The sequence below is a fragment of the Tamandua tetradactyla genome, chromosome 9 (assembly GCF_023851605.1).
Source record: "Tamandua tetradactyla isolate mTamTet1 chromosome 9, mTamTet1.pri, whole genome shotgun sequence".
NCBI lineage: Eukaryota > Metazoa > Chordata > Mammalia > Pilosa > Myrmecophagidae > Tamandua > Tamandua tetradactyla.
The window spans coordinates 11,743,430-11,766,155 of record NC_135335.1 but is presented as its reverse complement, the minus strand read 5'-3'; the positions used below and the strand labels follow the sequence as shown (position 1 = coordinate 11,766,155).

General features: G+C 47.4%; 3 protein-coding genes and 1 non-coding gene across 11 annotated transcripts in view; all 4 read right to left on the bottom strand.

The window, feature by feature from the left end:
• Positions 1–8,490, bottom strand: part of STX5 (syntaxin 5) — a 32,788-nt gene extending 24,298 nt beyond the window's left edge. The window contains exons 1-10 of one of the 4 annotated variants that reach the window (XM_077115938.1): positions 8,341–8,490; positions 7,379–7,625; positions 6,316–6,386; positions 6,097–6,152; positions 5,911–5,981; positions 1,721–1,837; positions 1,583–1,639; positions 1,343–1,418; positions 734–840; positions 399–520 (exon numbers count right to left, since the gene is read on the bottom strand). In XM_077115938.1, coding sequence (XP_076972053.1) covers positions 399–520; positions 734–840; positions 1,343–1,418; positions 1,583–1,639; positions 1,721–1,837; positions 5,911–5,981; positions 6,097–6,152; positions 6,316–6,386; positions 7,379–7,603 — 902 coding nt within the window. In that variant the 5' untranslated portion in view covers positions 7,604–7,625; positions 8,341–8,490. Of the gene's footprint in view, positions 1–398; positions 521–733; positions 841–1,342; positions 1,419–1,582; positions 1,640–1,720; positions 1,838–5,910; positions 5,982–6,096; positions 6,153–6,315; positions 6,387–7,378; positions 7,626–7,960; positions 8,085–8,340 lie in introns of those variants that run through there. The other 3 variants (XM_077115940.1, XM_077115939.1, XM_077115941.1) reach the window with 3 other exon arrangements.
• A 243-nt stretch (positions 8,491–8,733) lies between these two features.
• On the bottom strand, positions 8,734–9,265 carry TEX54 (testis expressed 54). The gene is made up of 2 exons (XM_077115942.1): positions 9,134–9,265; positions 8,734–9,010 (listed from the first exon to the last, which is right to left on the bottom strand). Exons 1-2 carry the CDS (start codon positions 9,210–9,212, stop codon positions 8,796–8,798), a joined length of 294 nt encoding a protein of 97 aa, XP_076972057.1. The 5' UTR covers positions 9,213–9,265; the 3' UTR covers positions 8,734–8,795.
• Positions 9,266–9,378: 113 nt separating this feature from the next.
• WDR74 (WD repeat domain 74) lies at positions 9,379–16,561 on the bottom strand. Of its 5 annotated transcripts, none has more exons than XM_077115935.1 (12): positions 16,423–16,561; positions 14,576–14,942; positions 14,395–14,501; positions 14,181–14,302; positions 12,734–12,809; positions 12,469–12,615; positions 12,213–12,314; positions 10,677–10,777; positions 10,535–10,590; positions 10,058–10,203; positions 9,859–9,915; positions 9,379–9,605 (listed from the first exon to the last, which is right to left on the bottom strand). In XM_077115935.1, the coding sequence occupies exons 2-12, from the start codon at positions 14,643–14,645 to the stop codon at positions 9,426–9,428; spliced, it is 1,164 nt and encodes a 387-aa protein (XP_076972050.1). In that variant the 5' UTR covers positions 14,646–14,942; positions 16,423–16,561; the 3' UTR covers positions 9,379–9,425. The 5 variants fall into 5 exon arrangements, with proteins under 5 accessions (XP_076972050.1, XP_076972049.1, XP_076972048.1 ...); XM_077115934.1 differs by lacking the exon at positions 16,423–16,561 and adding an exon at positions 15,741–16,153; XM_077115933.1 differs by lacking the exon at positions 16,423–16,561 and adding an exon at positions 15,768–16,153 and having other exon boundaries at positions 14,576–15,017.
• LOC143647456 (U2 spliceosomal RNA) lies at positions 15,947–16,137 on the bottom strand. Its single transcript, XR_013158086.1, has one exon. It is a non-coding gene; the product is annotated as a U2 spliceosomal RNA (small nuclear RNA).
• Positions 16,562–22,726: the final 6,165 nt, after the last annotated feature.

The window sequence follows — 22,726 nt, the reverse complement described above, 5'->3', positions numbered from 1 at the left end:
TAGACTTATTTTAACTGGGACATTTTCTCAGCCTTAGAACTGCAAACTAGCAACTTATTAAATTCCTCTTTAAAAGCCATTCTGTTTCTGGCATATTACATTCCAGCAGCTAGCAAACTAGAACAGTTGTCAATTCTTTTGAACAGCTGTGCCCTCCTGTTCCACCCAATTCCAGATAAACTGCGGTGTATTCACCACCATATCGTTAGCACCTAGAACAGTGCCTGACATGGAACAGGTGCTCAATAAACACTTGTTGAGTGTGGATGTAGACAGGTGAACTGGGCCCTGTGGGTGGGCAGGATGCCAAAGGGCAGAGAGCTGTCCCTGGAAACATTTAGGACACCAATCCACAGGGAAGAGAAGCCTTCTCTGTTTGGGGTGAGAGACAGTCTCACCTCTGAATGGTTTCCTCCTGTTCCTTAACCATGTGTGCCAACTGCTGAAAGATGGAGCCCAGCTCAACGATTGTAGACTCAATGTTCTGCATGGTGTCTGCCCGACTCTGGATATAGGAATCCTTCAGGAGAGGAAAAGAGCACAAGGGTACTGTGAGCTTCTTCAGGACAGAGTCTGTATCTTGAGGGTAGGACCTGTATCTTTAGGACCCAGCTTATCATTCCACCCAGGGCATACACCAAACACTCGCCGTGGACCATGAGAAGAGGAAAGAGATGCTGCTATCCTCCCTTGGAAAAGATGAGCAATGCCTCCCAGTTCAGAGCCTGGGTACCTGCTCGTCAATAAGCTGCAACTGCTGGCTGGTCCGAGAGTCCATCATGTCGATGGCCACATCCCCAGAGGCACGGGACTCTGCCCCCAAAACCGCAGCACCGCCCCCTATTGAAGAAAAGAAGACATGGCACATCTTGGTGGTTATAAGCAGGTTTAACGCCCACATGCTCTGGATTTGAATCCCAGCTCTGGCACTTACTAGCCTTGTGACCCAGGACAAGTCATTTAACTCTCTGAGCCTCAGTTTCCTCACCTGTAAAATGGGGATAATAATAGTTGCTTTCTCAAAGGACAGTCGTAAAAATTAAATGAAAGAATGTGAATAAAGCGAGCAAGTATATACAAAAAAATTAGCTACTGTAACTCTTTGTAACACACTGACTTCATCCCAAAAGTAAGAAGATGGGTGACTAAGTGTGGACAGTGAATCCAAGCAATTCTGCCTGACCTTTGAGAGATAAAAAGCCTTTCAATGTCTAGGCCCCTGGGATTGACCAACTTCTTGCCCCTCCATTTTTCTAGGCTGCACCTGCCTTGGGAGGATGACATCACAGCTGAAATAACTACGCTTTACCCCTCAGGGCCTCCCATATTGCCTGTGACTTACCCAGATGGTTGGCAGCAAGGGCAGACACAGGCGCCCGGGAGAATTGCTCCCGCCGATTCCTCTGCTGCTTCAGGTTCTGTGGTTGGGGAAAAAATGCAAAGGTCCTAAGGCCTCTTCTCTGAAAAGTACATACATTAAAGAAATCCTTCCCACTGGCCCCATGACTTGCCCTTCCACTTGACCTCTATGCCATTTCCCCCATGGGTCCTCAGTTTCCTTCCCTCCTATTCAGAGTCTCACCTCTGTCCTCACTTCTAAAACCGATTTGAAGTCATTGGACATGGAGGCTAATTTGGACTAGAAGAAAAGGAAGAGGGTCAACCAGTGAAGAAAACACCTTCCTCCCATGCCTCCCTCCCTCTTTCCCCCAGGTCCTACCTGCAAGGAGACAACGATGGTGTTGGAATGGGTCTGCAGGTGCCGGCCACTCTGGGTGCCCTTGGCCCTCACGAAATCCTGAAGCTGGGCAATTTGTTTGTTGAGACTATTGATGTCCTGGTGAAAGAACCAACAGAAAAACTGAATATCAACCCAGGAGTCCTCGGCCAGCATCTCTCCCACATGGACATATCTAGCAGGAAGGATAGGGTGAAAGTTATTTGCAAGGGTTAGAGTACCCCAGTCAGACTAGAAGGGTCCATTGGGATTTTCCAACTACAATGCTCTGGAGTTTTCTCTGGCTCAGTTCTACACAGAAGTGCCAGAATGAGGCAAAATATGGTCTCATCTGTTTGCTAATGACTGATTTATTTACCTCCTTCTTCACCCTGTAAGCCTATGCTCATGGCCACAGAATCCCTTAAAAGGCCAAAAGCTCAGACCCAAATCATGATGACCAAAAAAATCAGCTGGGAAAAGGAAGGGTCAAAGGCACCATAGTTCCCAGAGGCATTAACAGAGTGCTTTTTATATGCACAATATCTCTTCAAAAATTATTACTACAAAAGAGTAAAATCTGTGCCTTACTCAAGATCATGCACAATGAGCACAGCCAGACTTTCTATACTATATCTTGGCCCCTAATCTAGGCTGACAAAAGCCAAGTAAGACAAGGGATATGCAAGGGGAGGCTGGTAGTGATAGAGAGAGCCTGCCCAAGGGCAAGTGGAAACATGGAGGGGCAAGAAGAGGAAGATGAGGAAGAAGTCAAGAGAGGCAAGAAGTTCAAGAAAATAGGCTAGGAAAAAAAAGTAAATCAGACAACTTCTAGAGTCCCTCCAATAGTTCTGAGATAGTATCGCCAGCACAAATACTCTCTTGAGACCCCTGGACTATCTCCACTGACCCTTTGGAGTTCTTTTTTTTTTTTTAACATGGGCAGGAACCAGGAATCGAACCCAGGTCCTCTGGCATGGCAGGAGAGCATTCTTGCCTGTTGAGCCACTGTGGCCCCCTTTGGAGTTCTTATAGCCACCTCACAGCCACATGCCCAAAACTGCATTTGCATTTTTTCTCCACAAAATCTCCAGGGTTCTAGCATAGAAATGGCACTACTTCCCATCTATACACCTAAACGAGAAACTCCTAAGTCACATACAACCCCTTAATGCACCAATATGCCACAATGTAACTATAATTTATTGTTTACTATTCAACATAACAAATACAAGAGTCTTGTATTAAGTCTACCATGTGCCATGCAATACGCTAAGCAGCTTACAACTTTATCTCAACTTTGTCCTTAAACCTGACATAGAAAACAAAATTTTTAAGCTCCTCCACCCCGCTTCAAAAGTTATTCCTTCCTTCTTTTCCATTTTAGTAAATGGAACCTCATTCACCTAGTTGTTAGACCAAAAACTTAAGAACCATTAATTTCTCTCTTTAATCTAACCCACATGCAACCAACCAGAAATCCACAAAGAATCTGGCTGGTTATATCTCCAACCTATACTATGAATCTCTCTACTTATTTCCTTCTCAGTCACACCCACTGTACTCCAAAATGCCTTCTGCCTCTAAAACTACTCCAAAAGCCTATAACCAATGTAGTTCTTTCCAGCCTGCCCCTCTACAATCCATTTTCCTCACAACAACCAGAATGATCTTTTAAATCACATCATGTCATCCCCTCGCTTAAAATCTTCTAAGACCTTTTCCCATGAAATTGAGAATACAATCCAAATTCCTCACTTGCTTGCTAGGCTGTATCTCGACTGGCTCCTGCACATTTCTCTGACCTCACCCCATACCAATTTCCTTGTGCATTACCACACCTCAGCCACACTGGCCTCTCTCGTGTTTCTCAAACACATCAAGAGAGCCCACATTAATTAGAGAGGCCAGAGGGAAGTATCTAAAACTGTACAGATGTGTTTCAGTGCCATGTGTCTTGAGGATAAATAAGATGACAAAGAAACCCAAAAATATCAGTAATTTCAATTAAAAGACTACACATCTCAATTAAAAGACACATTCTACAATGTGACTGTGTGATTGTGAAAACCTTGTTTCTGATGCTCCTTTTATCTATGGTATGAACAGATGAGTAAAAAAATACGGATAAGAAATAAGTAACAGCGGAAACAAAGGTTAAAATAAATTTGGGTAGATTGAAATACTAGTGGTCAATGAGAGGGAGGGGTAAGAGATAGGGCATGTATAGTTTTTTCTTTTCCTTCTTTTTCTGGAGTGATGAAAACGTTCAAAAAAATGATCACGGCAATAAATACACAACTATGTGGTGACACTGTGAACACTGTTTGCACACCATGCATAGGATGTTTGTATGTCAGGAATGTTTGTTTGTTGTTTACAATAAAAATATTAAAAAAAAAAAAAGAGCGAGAGAGTCCACATTAGACTTTTGTCTTTACCATTCGTACTTTCTGGAATGCATTCTCACTTTCTAGAATGTGCTCCCACCAGATCTTTGCATGACTGGCTTTTCCTTGCCATTCAGGTCTCAAAGATTGCTTTTCCAGCCAGGCCATCCTAGATTCCCCATAAAGTAGTCCCTGCCCTGAGTAACTCACTCACTGCGCTTATTTCTTTCACAGCATTTATCACTCTCTAAAACTGTCTTTTCTGTTCCTTAGATAATGTCTATTTCACCCAACCAGAAAGGAAGTTTCCTACCACATCTGCCTTGTTCACTGCTGAATCTCCACAATGAGGCAACTAAAAAGCACTCAATAACATAAATGATTGAAAAAGTAAACAAATGAATCTTCACAACAACCTATGATCAAAAACGGTTATTATCCCCTTTACTGAAAAGGGAACTGAAATGCAGAATAGTTAGTTAGCTTACGAAAGTCACACCCCAAGAAGTGGACCTAAGATCTCAACTCACACCTTTCTGAGTCCAATCAGTTGGCTCCTATATGCCTATGCAACAATGCCTCAACGGTTAATGGAACTCTCTCTTTTACCTGTGCAGCAACCCTTGAATAGGTCTACCTTTTGGGCTCTGCCATAATCATCTCTGTATTGGACAATCACAACAACTTCTTTCCTGGCTTCTCTGGCCTGTTCATGTTCCAGGTCACACTCTCCTACTAAAAATACTCAAAGATGCCCTTTGCAGCCCATGGTATTCAGAGTGATTCCACATTCCTAAGCAAAGCCCATAATACTTGTCACAAGCAGCCGCTGGCCTACCTCTCCAGCCTCACTTCCTACAGTCACTCATTCATTCAGCAGATACTGTATGCCTACTACGTGCGAGATGCTATTATAGGCATGTGAGATACGTCTGTGAACATGTTGGGGAAAACAATCCTGCCCTTGTGGCACTTAGGTTTTTCTTTTTGGGGGGGAAGGATAAGGGAGATAGGAGGGAACAGAAACAATAAACTAAAAAGTTAATAATAGATTTGGATCAGTATGTCAAACTGTTATCTTTCTTTCTGGAGCAGTGAAAATTGTCTAAAATTGAATCGTACAACTAAATGAGGATACTGTGAGACATTATTTTGGACGGAATATATGCTATGTGAATAAAAACATTAAAAAACAATTTTTAAGTTAATAATAGAGAATATAAACATGTATCAAACACTGTGGATTAAGAGAACATAGAGAGGGTAAAGGAGTTCAGAGTTTGAGGCAATGGAGTATTAAACAGCACAGTCAGCATAGGCTTCCCTGAGCAGGTAACATCTGAGCAAAGCTTGAAGGAAGTCATATCTTGAACTTTCCCTTTTCAATCTATACCTCTGCACATGCTGCTTCCTCTGACTGGATTGTCCTTCCATTTTTCTTACAAGACTTGAAAACTACTCACATTTCATTTCCTTTCTGAAATCTTTCCCAGCTGTAGTATTCAACTTTTCGTAAGATCTTTTCTGTACCACTTGCCTCCTACTCATAAATATACTCATAGTATATTTACGGGGCTGGTAACTTCTTCGAGACAATAAGCCCTTGACAGCAGGAGTCCTGCCTCATGTTGTGTCAACAGTCCCGCACAGTGCTTCATACATAACAGGTAATCAATAAGTGTCTACAGTGTCAGTAGACGCGTGGAGGTAGCTCTAGAAATGTACTCTGAGCTTCTATGCAATGGATAATGATGAAAGTGGTTTAACTGGATTGCTGGGCTCTCCTGATGGATAGAAGTTCACCTGTTTGATGATATATGTTAGCTCCTCGATTTCCACTGCTTTATCATCAAAGAGAGACTTGCGCTTTGCCACTGCAGAGACAATGAGAAGGAACAACAGGTCAAAGACAGGGCTCAGGGAGTAAAGTTCCTGAGCCCTCTTTGGTTCACTGCCCCACCTTGGAAAGACCCCAAGAAAAACACTCACAGATTGTCAGCTTCTCCAGCTTGGCAAATGTGTTGCTGAGATCTTTCCCAATGCGCCTACAAACAAGCATTAGTGAAAACACTGCGGAAATGGGTAGGAGAGGGCCTAACTCCATATTAGCTCCAGCGCAACTAACCCCAACCCTCACAGACAAGGCCACCAAAGACAAACCCACTTTTCCTCAGACACATCACCCCAGCAGATGGTTTCTCAACTCACTTGGCCATGAGTGTGAATTCACTTCGCTGCCGGACAGCACGCAGAGCCGGTTTATTTGTCTGGATTCCATTCTGAAAAGCAATGTCAGGAGGTGACAACCTTAGCTCCCCTTCCCCCACTTCCAGCTTTCAGTGTTCCTCAGGTTGTCCACTAAACTCTCTTAGTAGAGCTCAGGTCCCCGGCTGGCCAATCCAGATTTATCAGCAGTAGTACAGAACCCCGATTTGAAGACACATAGACTGGGGTTCTAGTACTTACTAGATGAAGGACTTTGGTCATGTTACTTTAACATTCTGAGTTTCTACTTTCTCTTTTATGTAGCGAAGACAATCCTTCTACCTTCTTTTGCTGCTACAGAAAGTGCTGTAAAGCTCTTAAGTCAAATATGTAACTCACTCACTGTAAGGTACTAAGTAAATGGTAGCAAGTATTGCCATTCTATTCCTCAAATCAGGGACTCAAAGAGTATCACAACTAGAAAGCCCCTGGAAATCACATAGGAGAGCAGTTGTTAGCCAGAGCTGGACACAGAAAATATTTAAAAATGGTCACCCAAGTCCCACCGAGATTCAGAGCCGGACTGAGACAATGTTTTTTCAAGCACTCTAAAGTGATTAAGAAAGCTTCCCTCATTTTAGACACTCAATTTTAGACACTCAATTTTAGAAAAATTGAGGCCCAACTAGATTAATTAACTTTCCCATAGTCACAAAGGAAAACTGTGGCAGAACTAGGCCAGAACTTGAGTTCAAGGTATATGACTGCTAGCTAAAAGTTCCGTCTAGAATCTGTTCTTTGGCCAAACCAAGTATATTGCAGGCACCTCTGGCCCTGAGGTATTCCCCCCATAATAGCAACCCTATCATCAGGGAGGTTCTTCTCAAAAAAGTCTAAGCCCCCGCCTGCTAACCTCTGTTTCTTAGCAGACCCTACTGTTCCATCCAAGCCTTATTAGGAGCTGTCCATCAGCTTCCCACAAGAATGACTTTAGTTAATAGTGTTGGAGCACAGCCCCATTCAGAAATAAGGCTTACCCCTGATCTTTTCCACTCCAGGTTCTTACCTGATGGCTTTGAAGGGACTTGCAGGCAGACAAGAACTCCTGGGTCCGGTCCCGGCAGGACATGGTGTCAGAAAGGGGAGGGATCAGGGCCACTGGGGGGGGCAGAGGGGTGATGTCGCTGCTGCTACTTCCAGCAGTTGCAGGAGACAAGATCTGTGTCTTTGAGAGACCCAGGTAGACACCCTGATCCGTGTTCTTAGACCCGTAGCGTTTCCGGGGGATCATTGAGACGCATAACCTCGGACTGCTGTGGAGGGAAAGGAGTCATTCTCCAGGGAGCCACCTCTTCCATAAATGACCCCCACCCCCCACCCCCAACCAACAAATCCTCCGGCTCCTTCTGAACCTGGCAAGCATTTTAAACCACAAGGCCACTCGTAGATCCTGGGGCCGGCTCGCAGAGGCAAGGGCCCCACTTCCCACCCGGCCCAAGCTGTCCCCTCCTCAGACTCTTTCAACTCGACTCTGGCGACCAGAGCGTGGGGCTGGGGGCCCTGAAGCAGAGACAGAGACAGGGCCAAGAGGCAGGTCCCCAGGCTCTGAGGCTCCAGCCCAGCCCGCAGAGGTGTGCCAGGCCCTAACCGGGACCTCTCCTGTCCTAGGCTCCTTGACTCCTCACAGAAAAACGGCGACCAGCCCTCAGAAGGGGACACACTTCGGTGGACGAAGGGGGAAAACCTCTAGGTGTTTATTTGAAACAGGAAGTCCCACCCACCCCTCGCTGGGTTCCGCCTTCTGGAAGGCTGCAACCACTGATTTGCTAATGCCGACGTCTGTCTCGATAGGTGCTTTTCTGATTGGACCACCAGGTATTCGCTCAGCCCCAGCCGGGTCGGCAGGACCTAGCCGCTGGCCCCCGGGTTCTCGGCCCCCGGGTTCCCCTCCCCCCGCCCCCGCCCGTCGCCGCCCTCGGACCCGGAGCTGCCCCGGCAGCCAGATCCTCTCTTAGAGAGAAATCCTACCTCCTTTCTGCCGCCTGCCGCCGCCGCCACTGCCACAATCTCCCAGGCCGTCACCGCCACCTCCGTGGGGGCCGAAGCCGCCGAAACCCGACCGGAGCTAGAAGCCGCCACGTCACCCGCGCGTAACCCCGCCCCCGGTGACGAGAACGCGGCGCCACGCCTTTTGGGGGCTGGGCGACCTGGGAGGCACGCCCCCCAACCAAGCGCCCGTGCGCCGTCGCCTTCCGATTGGCCAGGCCGACACCGTGACCCCGCCCCTGAGGCGCGGGTGCCGGAGCCCCCGGGGGGGGGGGGGGCTGGGCTAGCCTCCGGGGAAGAGCCTTAAAGAACCCGCAGCCCGGCTGGTGCCCGCGCGGTGTTCCCAGAGCCCGCAGCAGAGGCACAAACGCTCGCGAAGGTCCACGTTCGAAATTTTATTCTCTGGAGGATGGGACGGATTGAGAGTAGGAATGGGGTTACCCCTTCTCCGGCTCCTCCTGGATCACCTCCTGGTTGATCCCCAGGTTCGGAATCTCGTGCCTTTGACTGAGGACTGACTGCCTCTTATTCGACCGTGCCGAGCCCCGACGGCTGAACAGGGACAGCCGCCGCCACAGCACGGTGATCAGAAGGCTTTCGTTCGACTTGCGCTTCCGGTGGCGCGGGGAGTCCGTATCGCTCCCTTCGAAGCCTGTGGAGACGACGATGCCTCTGAGCTGCGCTCTGCCCTCACCGGTCCCACTCCCTTAGTGATCCCAAGGCGGCTGCCCCCTGCCCCGCTCCCCGGGCTCCCTTCCTGCGTCTCCGGGCCCACCTGTCCCGCCTTCCATGGAGTCGCCGTTCCTGGCCTGATCACTGGAAGTCTGAAAGTCCTTGTCTTGGCAGCAGCCCATGGCCCCGCGTGGCCGGCACTCCGTACCACCCCCCCAACCCGCCCACCCGCAGGTCTTTGGCCCTTGCCCGGCTTTTGTGACGTCAGCGGTCCTGCCGCCCCGGCTCCAGGAGTCCCCAGCCCAAGCCATTCATCCCCTCATTTCCCCCATCACAAAAGGCTCCAGGTCATGGTGGGGATTGAGGTGTTTATTTACAAAATGGGTACCCCATCTTCAGGGGCTGGTAGACCCAGGCCGCTTCTTCTTTCTCCGTCTGGTTTGGGGGGCCCCTTGGCTCTGCCCCACATCCGGGAGCTTCCGCTTAGCAGCGGCTTCCAAGGAAGCCCAAAGTTCATCTGTCTCTAGGTCTTCTGGGGCCACCTTGTTGGACTCTTGAGGCTCTTGGGGCTCATCCTGGTGAATGGGGGGAAAGCTTACAGAGACCCACAAGGAGGTCCTAGCTGGGAAATAATCCCAGCTTTCTTTCCTGCTCTAGGATGTCATTCCCATCCCTGCTCTTAGGAATGGCACCTTTAGTAATAACCGTGTCAGGACTATCTAACTTTTAACTTGGCGGTCTGCAATCCAGCTGCCACCTTTATCTCTCCATGGAGAAAACCTCACATCGAAGCCCTTGAATCCCACATTCCCTGACCCAGCTGCTCACCTCCCAGTTGTCCCTGCCTGAAAGGAGGAGGCAGTTCAGCCGAGACTTGAGATAAACCTGCAAAAGATGAGAGACCTTAAAGAACCTAACATGCTGAAGTGCTGGACACAGGAATGGAAAGCATAGGAAGTTGGGGGCTCCAGGGTCAGGCAGGGTGGGTATGTGTGTAGGGGATGAGGTCCAGTGGGATGGCTCTCACCTTATGTTCTAGGCCCCGTGGGTTCTGGATTCTGTGTACCCTCAAGACTCGGTCCAGGCTACAGGAGGCTAGGAGGGGCTTTGAAGGGTGGCACTGCAAGCCTCGGACACTGCCTGCCAGTCCTTTCAGACAGCCCAGCAGGCGCCCTGGAAGAGGGGAAGCATCAGTGCTTGCTGGCGGGTCAACACCACTTGGTGGGTGTTGAATGCTCTCGTCACTTTACATGTCAACATTACATCCTCAACATAATGCTGAGATGAGAGTTACCATTCATGTCTCCATGGGCAGGAAACAAAGGTGCAGCACTGAAACATTCTGCTTGGGGTCTTTCAGCTTTTGGTGAAACCAGGGTTTGAACCCAGGCAATCTGGCACCTGAACGAGGGCTCACAACTACTCCACTTCACTGCTTCAGCGGGAATCGTGCCCTTCTTCCCCATGCTAACCCCCTTTCCCAAGGACCCCCTGGTTGACTCACCTTGCCGAAGGTCAATTTCCGCCAGCTGCCCATGAGTATTTCCCACAATCACTGAGCTGAGGAGACCAGAGACAGGTGGTGTCAGCAGGAACTGCCTGCAGTCCTTCCTGAGCCACCCATCTCTTCTCTCACACTCACTCACTTGTTCCCAGGAGTAAGGGTCATCGCTGTCAGCGGATATTCTCCATAGGTGGCCTCCAGGACTGGCCGCCGCTGAGGGCAGGCTGGATCATAGACACGGATCTGGAGGAAGACTGCAGCATCACTCATGAAACCTTCACCCTGCACAACCATCAGCCCTCTCCACATCCTCACCCCAGCCCCCCTTTAAGCACTGCCTTCATGTTTATGACACACTCTCAGAACAACTTCCCCATGTGATGGCCAGACAAACCTGTGAAGATGAGACTGAGCAAACTGAGGCTCTCAAAGGTACACATATGTTCCTAACCTGTTCTCAGACCAGCACTCTGCTAGGCAGTGCTGGAAACATGGTGATGCAGTCTCTGCCCTCCCATATTCCAGAAAGGACCTAGGCTCTTCTAGTTCGAGCTCCTCACAGACAGGGCGGTGACTTGTCCAAAGTCACCAGGTATCCTGGCCTCATGCTCTCAGAACATCTACAGGGAGGGCAGAACTAGATGTGATCAGAGCAGCCAGAAGGGTAATGGGGGAGGGGTACAAGAACACAGAAGATAGGACTAAGTCCAGAAACTCCCCAGTGGATGGGCAGGGGGCATCCTGGGAACATTCTCACAGTCTGTATTCCCTTAGTCTGCCCATCAAACAGGAAATCCGAGTGTAGGAGGAGCGGGGGTGGGTTTGCTTAGGAATGTGCATGGACAAGGTTGAGGGGACAGGTCTCCCAGGTTGTGGTGGGTGTGTGTGTGTATAGCAGCATTCCAATGGTCTGCAAGTGTGAGTATTCTGCCACGCATCCCCTAATTGAGAGAGTGTGTATGTATGTGGGGGGGTGGGGGTGGATCAGATGGTTCAATTGTCACAAGTCTTGAATTTCAGGCAGAGAAGTTTAGCTTGAGTAAGGAAAGAGAGATGAAAGCTTCGTGTGTGTTTTTGTTGTTTTGTTCTTGGGTGCATGGGCCGGGAATCGAACCCAGGTCTCCCACATGGCAGGCAAGCATTGTACCACTCAACCACCTGTGCATCCTTCATACGTGTTTTGAGCAGAGCATATCACCGCAAAGATCTGACTTCAATGTGTGGGAATGAAGGAGACAAGGCAAAAAAGCAGGACTTCAAATGAGACGAGTCATAAAGTTTCCTAGTACAGCCCTTTCTGTACAAGTGGGGACCTAGGGCTAGAGGCAAGGGTCAGGCTTGACTCCCAAAGCAAATCAGAGGCAGCATCAGGACTGAAACTCAGTTCCATTGGCACCCAGCCCAAGATCCTCTCATGACACCTGCACCCTGCGGATCCAAGTATGAAGGGAACATTCCTTTCAGCTCTCCACTCTTCCAAGCAGGAGGGAAGGAAGAGCCCTAGTTCAGAAAATTCCACATCAGAATGCAATAAGGGAAGGTCACTTGTTCAGTAGTAGGGCTGGAAAGTTTAAGGGAGATGCTCCCGTGCCAAACCGGGGGGACTGAGCCTGTATAGCTAAGCCATTTCTCCAGGAAGCTACTTAGGCCCAGGAGAATGGGTGGGGTGGTGCCTCACCTGGTGGTACCCTGTACAGGTGGCAAGCTTCTGCGACCCAGGAAGGAACAGTATGTCCTGGTCCCAGATGGGAACACGAAGATCAAGCCAATCGTTTCGCACCTGGTAGGAGGAGTTTATGGGGGGTGGGGCTGTGAGGGCCAAGTGTGGCCCCCACATTCAGCCCTCCTTCATTACCCCTAAAGCCCATCTGATCTCTCACTCAAGGTCAGTGGCCTCAGCCTCTCTGGACCTCAGAGCCAGCCCTGTTACTCACGTTCTTGGCCCTGAACACAGGTTCCTCAGAACCCTGCAGGTCCCACACCTTCAACGCATTCTCCTTCCCACCTGTGGCAACCATGTGGAGGTATTCTGGGTTTTGGCGCATCCTGCACACCCCGGAGCCAACCGTCAGTTCCAGGAGCTGAAAAGGAGAAATGAGAATCAGTCCTACAGACCTCAACACTCTCCCTCACTAAAGCCCTCATCAGGCCCCTACCCCCGGCCCCACTTTCCTCAACCATCAGGGCAGGGGTCCTTACTGGGTCAGATGACTCCTCCTTGTCATTGTCACTCCAGACTCGAAGAATCCCGGAATCCACACAGGTGATGAGAGTGCTACAGACAGAGAGAGTGTAGGGGTAAAAGTATACAGCTGTTTTCCTCTAGCGCCAGCCAACCCACCTTCAAGTTCAAATTAACTAGACATCCCTCTACCAGCCCAGATCCTAAGCTTCAAGCTAAATGGGGTTTGGGGAAGACCTGATGACTTCTAGCTTCCATGTCTCTGATTTCCTCAATAGAATGAGGGTTACCAGTTTTATAAATGAGGAAACAGAGGCTCCGAGAAATTAAAAGATTTGCCCATTTAGCTATAAATGTCAGAACCAGAGTTGGAAATTAAATTTGTGATACTCCAAAGCAGAGTACTTTTGCTATTCCACAGGTAAAGGTGGGGCAATCTGGTAGTCTTTCTGAACCTTGAGTCACTTATCAGAGATCAGGATCAGTAGCTTTGAAATTATTGAAATGAGGTTGGTTTGAATTGAGGGTTTAGCCAAAGTCAAACACCAGCTTCTTTTAAGTTCCCTGTTTCAGGTCCTAGGACTAAATGTTAGTCTCCTCCTCAAAGCGCCCCTTCCATGAAGCCCAAGTCAAGTCTGTCCCCAGGTTCTGTGCATTCTGTGCCTATGCTCTTTCTGGCATCTGCTCGCCTTCCCCACCAAGGCTCAAGGTCTCAGTGTTGCTTGCGTGGGCTGTGGCAACAGTCTCACAACTCTCTCTCCAGTCCATCCTCCACAATCCTACAGGCTCACAGCTCTGACCACAACACTTCCCCCTCAAAAAACCTTCAATAACTTCTCACCACCTACAAAATAAAAAAGCAGATCTCTCAGCCTAGATTACATCTAATGCCAACCAGTTTTGCCCATCTCATATTACAGCTCTTCCTGGGCTTCAACCACCAGATGCTATTTAACCTGCCAGCAATCCTTGGCTCTCCCTAGGCAGTACCCTCTTTCCAGAATGTCTTCACCAGCTGTCTAAACTCTTCATCAGTAACAAAATTCTTTCCAGGCCTCACCTGTCCAGAGGAAATACCTCCAGACCCATAGAGTATGGAGTTCACAAACTTCTCAGCCTTTTCTCTTCATCCCCAGAAGTAGGTAGCATCAGTCACCTACCTACTAGCACCTTCATCACCTTGGTGGTGATTCGTCCCCGTTGGGAACATGCTCAGTGTTGACGAAATACTTATCCAGGGTAACCGAGAATGCAAGGCGAGGGGGGGAACCCGAGAGGATGACAGCTCTATGAAATCAGGTTCACCTGCAGTTCCTGCACTTTGCCCAGTGCCTGGAACTCAGTAGGTGTCCATTTAAAGTTCAATAAATGCTTGTTACAGGAATTAACGGACAAAGACACGAACCCAGGCCCCTGTCATTCAGTCCAGGCCTCTTGGGCGTTCAGCTAGGAGACCGGTCTTACCCATCCGCCTGGGCGAGGCCCCGGAACGTGCCCTCCCCTCCAGGGCAGTGCCTCTGGCCCTGGAATCTGCCTTCCTCGGTGCTGAAGTACCTCACCGTCCGGTCCGCGCAACCCACCAAGACCTGCAGGCAGAGGAGGGCGGGATGGCGAAGAGGGAGAAGCTGACGTGCCTCCACCCAGCGTCCCAGCTCCCGTCCGGCCCGCGGCCGCGCACCTGGGTCTCGCTGCCGGGGCCCCAGCACAGGGCGCTCACTGCCTCCTCGCGCCGCGGCTGTCCGGTCGCCGTGAAGTTCGCCGCCTGCTTGCGCTGAAGATTAACCCCTGCGAGACCGGAAAGTCAGGAGCGCCGGAGTCACGACCCCCTGTACTCTCGGCCGCCCAGACCCACCATCCACCTTTCAGAATCCCGGTCTCGGTGCCGACCCACACGTGGTTCCAGCGCGCAGCAGCCGCCGGCGCCGCCATGGTCGAACCTGGGAGGCCGCGGTTATTGCTTCCGGCGCAGACTTGCGTCAACAGCAGGCGCCGGGTTCGGGCCCACAAAAATTTAAATTCTTAAAGAGCCAGAGGCTTAAATGGCCTCTATAGCAATAGCTGGTTTTGTTTTACGGCAATGAAATCAGAAGGTGCTAGTTTGTGAGGATCTGAAGAGTAATGATATTTGTGCACTCGGAGTGGTCCACTTGGAGCGGCTTACCAAGGGCACCGCGAAGCCAGGCCGAACCACCTCTAGCTCCTTTTCCTGCTTCAGAGTATCATGCACTTCATAATGGAGTGTAAAAGACACAATGTAAGTAAATGCAGACGGGGAAAACGAAACTGGCTGTCTTAAAACATCTGTTTTGGAAAGGGGGGGGGGGGGAACGGGCGTCATTTCATTCCCTCGCACCGAATTTTGATGATAAGAATGTAAAATTTAGCTCAAACTAAGCGTAAAAACCTACAAATTTCTCTTAAGGATAAACTGCAGCTGTGAAATGGCATGACTCCCTTTGAGTGCCTACTGCCTTCTTACGGAGAAATTTTGTTCTCTAAAATCATAAGCTGTCAAACATTTTGCTATTTGAAAGTATATCAGTAACAATGACACATTCCACTCCCGCGCGGAGGACAAGACCCAAGTCATTTCTCACAGAAATAGCCTTGATTTCCCACTCAAGCTGCAGAGTTTTAGATAACGGGATTTCTCCTATTTATCTTAACTATCATTACGAAGGAAACCCTGAACCCACTTCCTGGTCCAGATCTTATGTCGGCTCCTTTGCACGCAACACAGCCCTACTTTGTATGGACTTTTATATTTAAACTGCTTTGTTTAAACTTAACGCGAGTTCACGTTTCCCAAAAACCCTACAATTCTTATCTTTCCGTTTCGTGAAACGGCTCAACGATTCTGTTGTGGTCCACCTTCCTCTAAAACCTGTGATCTAACTAGTATTGCTTCCCAGACAGACTTCGGGACTCAAGCACTTCAAGAAACACAACCCTTCAAAACTCATACCTCAGCGCTGCAAAACGTATGCAAAAATCGGGTGGTAAACACATTAAAAAAAGACTTACCTCAATTAGTTTAATTTTAATATTTACATTCCAAAAGTCGACACCACATGCAAGCAGTCATATAGTCAATGAAACACAATAAACCCATAAAAACACATTCTGTTTACTCGAAAAAGAAACTTCAATTCGGAAAGAATGCAAGAGGTAACGTAAAACCCCAAAAAAAAGCTCGAATCTGATTTTTGATACATTTATTGTTCCCCCGTAGGGGGTGCACCGTTCCTGGAAATACTGCAATACCAGGTCGATGCGTGGAGTGGACGGAGCAAGCTCCTATTCCATCTCCCAATTCCAAAAATCCATTTAATATATTGTCCTCGGATAGAGGACGTATCAGATATTAAACTGATAAGAACAGATACTACACTTGATCTTAGCCAAAAGGCCGAGAAGCTATATCAGTAAGCTTGTGTACCAGCCGGCCGTACCCTTAATGTTTCTTTTACGGTTGTGGTGACTCTCAGGGTGTCACGACTCGTTTTGTTTTTTATCTTTACTATCCCTCCAAATAGATTACCCATTATAATGACTTTGTAATAGTGGCTAGATTTTTTTAGAAAACCTTTAAATTTGGTCATTTACTTCCCCTGCCTGCCTTCTCACGCATGATGGTTCAGTTTTTATTTTGCATAACCCCGCCCTCCCCGTAAAAATTTTTTTTTATTTGGCTTGGTTCCCGTACACCTCGTGACTGCAGTCCCCGCGCGCTCTTTGTCCTCCCAAATTGTGGGGTGAGCGTCCCATCCCCGAGAGTTTGATAGGGGTTCGGCAAGGCCGTTAAGGGGTCGAAATGGCTGGGGTTCCTGGCTTGGTGACGCGAGGCTCCTTACTCAGGGGCCTCCTCCTCCATCCGGGAAGCTGAGCGCACGCGCCGCCCGAGCGAACCGCGCGGTGCCCAACGGTGTGACCCGGCACCTGGGCGCCTACTCCGCGCCTACTCCGCGCCTACTCCGCGCCTACTCCGCGCCTACTCCGCGCCTGGCAGCCCCGCCCCCGCCTGGCAGCCCCGCCCCCTGCCACGGATTGCTCGGCGCGGCACAGAGCCAGCGGCCCCAGGCAGAAGCAGTCCTGTTTCAGGATGGGGGAGGAGGGTGCAGGGAAGTTTTAAGCAAGCTGGTTCTTCTATAGGCACAAAGCCAAGGCCGCCAGAACGAAAGGGGCCCTGGCTGAGAAGGGAGTTGAGGTCTAAGTGACCTTGGAAACCCTGTTAATGGAAATGAGGAATGTTCTGTTGGAAGCCTCTTAACCGAAGTACCGCGTCTCTGTTGCGAAGTGATCCGTGTGGCTGAGATTCTCCAGGCAACAGTGGGGCAGTTCGTCCTCACTCATATGATTCCAAACAGCAGAATGGCTGATAGTCTAGGATTTTAGGGAACAGACTCAATGGACTGTTCTGGCTTTAAAGGTGGAAGGAAGGGGGCCGTCAGCTGAGAAACTAGCAACCTCTAGAAGCTGAAAAAGCATGGAAACCTTTCCTCCCCTAGGACCTCCAAAGGGAGCACTGCCCTGCCCACACTTTGATTTTAGCCCATTTTAGACTTCTGAGCTCTAGAACCGTAAGATAATACATTTATTTTGTCTTAAGCCACTGTTAGTGGTAATTCGCTACAGCAACCATAGAAAACGAATGCAGGAGATAATACATTTATTTTGTCTTAAGCCACTGTTAGTGGTAATTCGCTACAGCAACCATAGAAAACGAATGCAGGAAGCAAAAGTGAAATTCAGTTTCTTTCCATCCCAGTTGTTTACACGTTCTGCAAGACTCAATCGGGGGCAGGCCATAGCACACTAGCTGAGCAGCTTCCATCCTTCTTTGGCCAGGCTGCAGCCAAGTGTGGACGTGGGCAGGGGTACCTCCCTGTCCAGAGCACAAATCTGTCTGACTTCAGCAGCTGGTGGTACTCCTGCTTCTCCTCTGCAGCAAAAGGAAATGAAGATCACTCCACTCTCAGGCCGTTGTTATCCCTGTTCATGCCATACCTATGGAAGGCCGATTGAGAAAGACTGCAAGAGCTTGTAAATACATTTGCTCCCTGAGAGCCCATTTATTCATTTGGTTATGCTTACTGAGCAGACACGGTACAATGATAAAACCGGACGGGAACCTTGCCTTCCTTCACGGCTTCATAGTCTCATGAGGGAAACTGGAAGAAGACTCTTGCAGCACTCCACGAAGGAGACAGGCTTGGGGACAGGGTGGCTGTAGTCGCGGAGATACAAAGAAATGGAAGAGTACAGAGACTCACGTACTTTGATGATAGGCTAGGCAAGGCAAAGGAAAGACTCTTCTTTCCATGGGAATACATTTTTTTAAATTCCTTTTTTTATTAATTTTTTAATTTTTTAAAAAAAGTAACAAACAAATGTATACATTCTTATGATCATTCCGTTCTACATATATAATCAGTAATTCACAATATCATCACCTAGTTGCATATTCATCATCATCATCATTTCTTAGAACGTTTGCATTAATTCAGAAAAAGAAATAAAAAGACAACGGAGAAAAATTCATGCATACCATACCCCTTACCCCTCCCTCTTATTGATCATTAGCATTTCAATTTAAATTTATTTTAACATTTGTTCCCCCATTATTTATTTTTATTCCATATGTTGTACTCGTCTGTCAATAAGGTAGATAAAAGGAGCATCAGACACAAGGTTTTCACAATCACACAGTCACATTGTGAAAACTTTATCATTATACAATCATCTTCAAGAAACATGGCTACTGAAACACAGCTCTGCATTTTCAGGCAGTTCCCTCCAGCCTCTCTACTACATCCTGACTAACCGGGTGATATCTATTTAATGTGTAAGAATAACCTCCAGGATAACCTCTCGACTCTGTTTGGAATCTCTCAGCCATGGACACTTTATTTTGTCTCATTTCTCTCTTCCCCCTTTTGGTCGAGAAGGTTTTCTCAATCCCTTGATGCTGAGTTTCAGCTCATTCCAAGATCTCTGTCCCACATTGCCAGGAAGGTCCACACCCCTGGGAGTCATGTCCCACATAGGCAAGGGGAGGGCAGTGAGTTTGCTTGTTGTGTTGGCTGGAGAGAGAGGCCACATCTGAGCAACAAAAGAGATTCTCTTTGGGGTGACTCGTAGGTCTAATTTTAAGTAGGCTTAGCCTATCCTTTGTGGGGTTAAGTTTCATATGAACAAATCCCAAGATTGGGGGCTCAGCCTATTGCTTTGGTTGTCCCCACTGCTTGTGAGGATATCAAGAATTCAACTTGGGGAAGTTGAATTTTCCCTCTTTCTCACCATTCCCCAAAGGGAACTTTGCAAATGCTTTTTTATTCACTGTTCAAATCACTCTGGGTCCATGTGAATATATTTAAAAACATTTTTATTTAATTTTTTTCCATGAAACTAATATATCTTGCATTTTTAAGTAGTGTTAAAAGGCTTGTAATATATCACGCCCATGAGGATGGCTTTTTGGTTGTCCTTTTATTTATTTTTCTTTTTGATTTTTTGAATCTTTTTTTAATTGAGAATGGCTTTTTTATGAAAAATAATAAGTTCTGGTGAGGGTGCAGAGAAATAGGAACCCTCATGTGTTGTTTGTGGGAATGTAAGTGGTACAGCCCCAGTGGAAAATAGTTCATTGGTTCCTCAGAAAGCTAAGTATAGAATTATCATATGACCTGGCAATTCCACTTCTAAGTCTATACCCAAATAATTGAAAGCAGAAATTCGAACAGGTATTTGCACACTGATGTTCAGTGCAGCATTATTCATAATAGCCAAAAGGTGGAAGCAACCCAAGCATCCATCCATCAACAGATTAATGACAAACAAAATGTGGTATAGCCATACAATGGATTATTAGCTGTAAAAAGCAGTGAATTTCGGATACATGCTACAATATGGATGAACCTTGAAGATACCATGTTGAACGAAATAAACCAGACACAAAAGGACAAATACTGTATGATCTCACTGGTATGAAATATCCAGAACACACAAATTCATAATAGGTTACCAGGGCCTGGGGTGGGGGTAGGGAATGGGGCAGTTAATGCTTACATTGTACAGTTTCTGTTTTGGGTGATGGAAAAGTTTTTGGTAATGGATGAGAGTGATGGTAGCACGACATTGTGAAAGTAATTAACAGACCTGGTTTGCATGTTTGAAAGTTTTTAAAATGGGAGATTTTAGGTTGTATGTAACCAGAATAGAACTGTGCAACAATGAACCCTAATGTAAACCATGTAATATTGGTTCATTGATGTGCATTTATAACCTAATTTTTTAGGTTTTTGCACTAATGCAAAATGTTACTACTGGGGGAAACTCTGTGTGAAGGATTAACATGGGGACTCTGTATTTTCTGCATGATTTTTCTATCGACTTACAATAGGACAGAAGGAAGAAAAGGAGGAAGGAGATGATTTATGAAGAAAAAGTTAATAGTTCCCGGACTATACCCCTCACCTTTCAGGATGAAGTGGGCAGGGGAGTGGAGTGACCTTTGAAATGAAGGCCTCAAACTCAATTTTCAGCAATAATCTCCTGTATTAGTTAGGATTCTGTAGAGACACAGAATCAACAGGAGATATTCATAAATACAAAATTTATAAAAGTGTTTCACATAACCGTGATGTGCTGGTTTGAAAGGATGTATGTCCCCTAGAAAAGTCATGTTTTAATCAAAATCCCATTTTGTAAAGGCAGAGTAATCCCTATTCAATACTGTCTGTTTGAATCTGTAATCAGATCATGTCTCTGGAGATGTGATCTGATCAAGAGTGGTTGTTAAACTGGATTAGGTGACGACATGTCTCCACCCATTTGGGTGGGTCTTAATAAGTTTCTGGAGTCCTATAAAAGAGGAAACATTTTGGAGAATGAAGGAGATTCAGAGAGAGCAGAGAATGCTGCAGCACCATGAAGCAGAGAGTCCATCAGCCAGCACTTTGGACATGAAGAAGGAAGACGCCTCCCGGGGAACTTCATGAAACAGGAAGCCAGGAAAGAAAGCTAGCAGATGACCCTGTGCTCGCCACGTGCCCTTCCAGCTGAGGGAGAAACCGTGACTGTGTTCACCATGCACCTTCTCGGATGAGACAGAAACCCTGAACTTAATCAGCCTTCTTGAACCAAAGTATCTTTCCCTGGATACCCTTGCTTGGACATTTCTATAGACTTGTTTTAATTGGGACATTTTCTCAGCCTTAAAACTGTAAACTAGCAGCTCATTAAATTCCCCTTTTTAAAAGCCATTCCATTTCTCGTATATTGCATTCTGGCAGCTGGCAAACTAGGAACACATGGGAAGGTAGAGTCCAAAATTTGTAGGGTGGGCTGTGAAGCTGATGATTCCGATGGAGGGTCTGGACAAACTCCACAGGAGAGGCTCATCGGCCAAAGCAGGAAGAGAACGTGTCTCTTCTGAATCCTCTTTAAAAGGCTTCCAGTGATTAGATTAAGCATCACTCATTAAAGAAGACACCCCCCTTGGCTGATTACAAATGGAATCAGCTATGGATGTAGCTGATGTGATCATGATTTAACTCTATGGAATGCCCTCACAGCAAAAGATGGGGAGCACTTGCCCAACCAGACAAACAGGTACCACCACCTGGCCAAGTTGACATATGAACCTGACCGTGACACCTCCCCCCCCACACACCTTTTAAGGTGCTGTGGACATTTACTATTTCTTGTCAGCATTTCTTACCCTCTTTCTCAGCTTTGTTCCCTTCTTTTAAGGCCCTTTACTTTTAGAGGTAACCCAAAATGCTGGGGCTCTCTGGCATTTTTGACAGAAGAAAAAAGGGACAAGTGTCACCCTCCAGTAACCAACATGACTGTCAGCTCATACAGCTAAGGGCTCACTAAAATAATTCTCAAAAGCAGAATCACTCGGGCCAGCAACTTGAGACTTAACTGGGTTGGATCCTACATGGAAATAGACCCCATCGGCTGTCAAATATCCTGCAAACTCAAGCCTGTGGTAGTTAGCAGTTGGGAGATGGGTAGGGGACAAGGGCTAGGAGTAACAGAGAAGGGAAGATCTAAATGTGCACTGGAGGTGCTTAGCCTTCCAGTGCTCTCCATGCACTTACCAGCTCTGATAGGCTACCTTTGGAGGGTAGTTACTCTTGGAAAGTAGCAAGGAAGTGCCATTTTTGTTATCCACATGAGCACGTGAAGTATTTTTGTAAAACAAGATGCATATCGCAAATTCCAATGACTTCTGTACTGGCTTTAGGATTGTGTTATATCCATGCCATACTGCAGTAAGGACTTTAACTTAGAAAAATAAATTAGTAATAGTAGTCCCCTGTATCTGTGTACCCCCACCACCATTTGGCTTTGCACTTTTGCTGCATGGTGTGGGAAATGAACTGTACTCCCCCTTTAACCCTAAGCTCTTTTTTTTTCTTCTTTATTTTAAAATGGTACTTTCCTACAGATTTCTAAATTGATTCAGTTTTAGACTTTCTATTGAATTTCTATTCTGGGAAAAGAATTTTTTTTAAGGGGACACTCAATTTGAAAGCCAATACAATATGGAGCCGGTCAACTAGAAAGGGTTTCTAAGTTTTACCACATCCCTCAAGCCTTCAGAGACTGATGAAAGTTTCCATAAATGCCTATTTGCCTTGCATGAATTTACTTGGTTTAGGGGTGTAGTCCCAGGAAACCCTTTCACTACTTGTTGACAACCAAGGCATTCACACATCTAACAGGCACCTTCAAACCTCAAAGAGGTACTGGGACTTGGAGGAACAGGGTCTGGAGGTTCTGGAGGCCCCTGTGGATCCTGTAGCGCTAGCTTCAGGGCTTAGCCCGCCTGGTTTCTAACTGCATCCTGTATCAACCAGGGGAGGAACGGAGGAGGTGCCGCTGAAACAGTGAAAAACCAAAATGGCTGCCTTAGGCCCCGTCATGGCCAGGTTCACATGTTAACTTGGTCAAGTGGTGGAACCTGTTTTGTCTGGTTGGACAAGTGCTGGCCTGTC

What these genes read in the sequence shown, in the direction of transcription:
- TEX54 (XM_077115942.1), bottom strand. Translation starts at nt 9,212, where the DNA reads ATGGGCTGCTGCCAAGACAAGGACTTTCAGACTTCCAGTGATCAGGCC. An exon ending in CTCCATGGAAGGCGGGACAG is followed by an intron (nt 9,011 to 9,133) that starts GTGGGCCCGGAG and finishes TCGTCTCCACAG; the next exon opens with GCTTCGAAGGGAGCGATACG.
- WDR74 (XM_077115935.1), bottom strand. Translation starts at nt 14,645, where the DNA reads ATGGCGGCGCCGGCGGCTGCTGCGCGCTGGAACCACGTGTGGGTCGGC. An exon ending in GGCCTCGCCCAGGCGGATGG is followed by an intron (nt 12,810 to 14,180) that starts GTAAGACCGGTC and finishes CTCTGTCTGTAG; the next exon opens with CACTCTCATCACCTGTGTGG. An exon ending in AGGAGGAGTCATCTGACCCA is followed by an intron (nt 12,616 to 12,733) that starts GTAAGGACCCCT and finishes TCTCCTTTTCAG; the next exon opens with CTCCTGGAACTGACGGTTGG.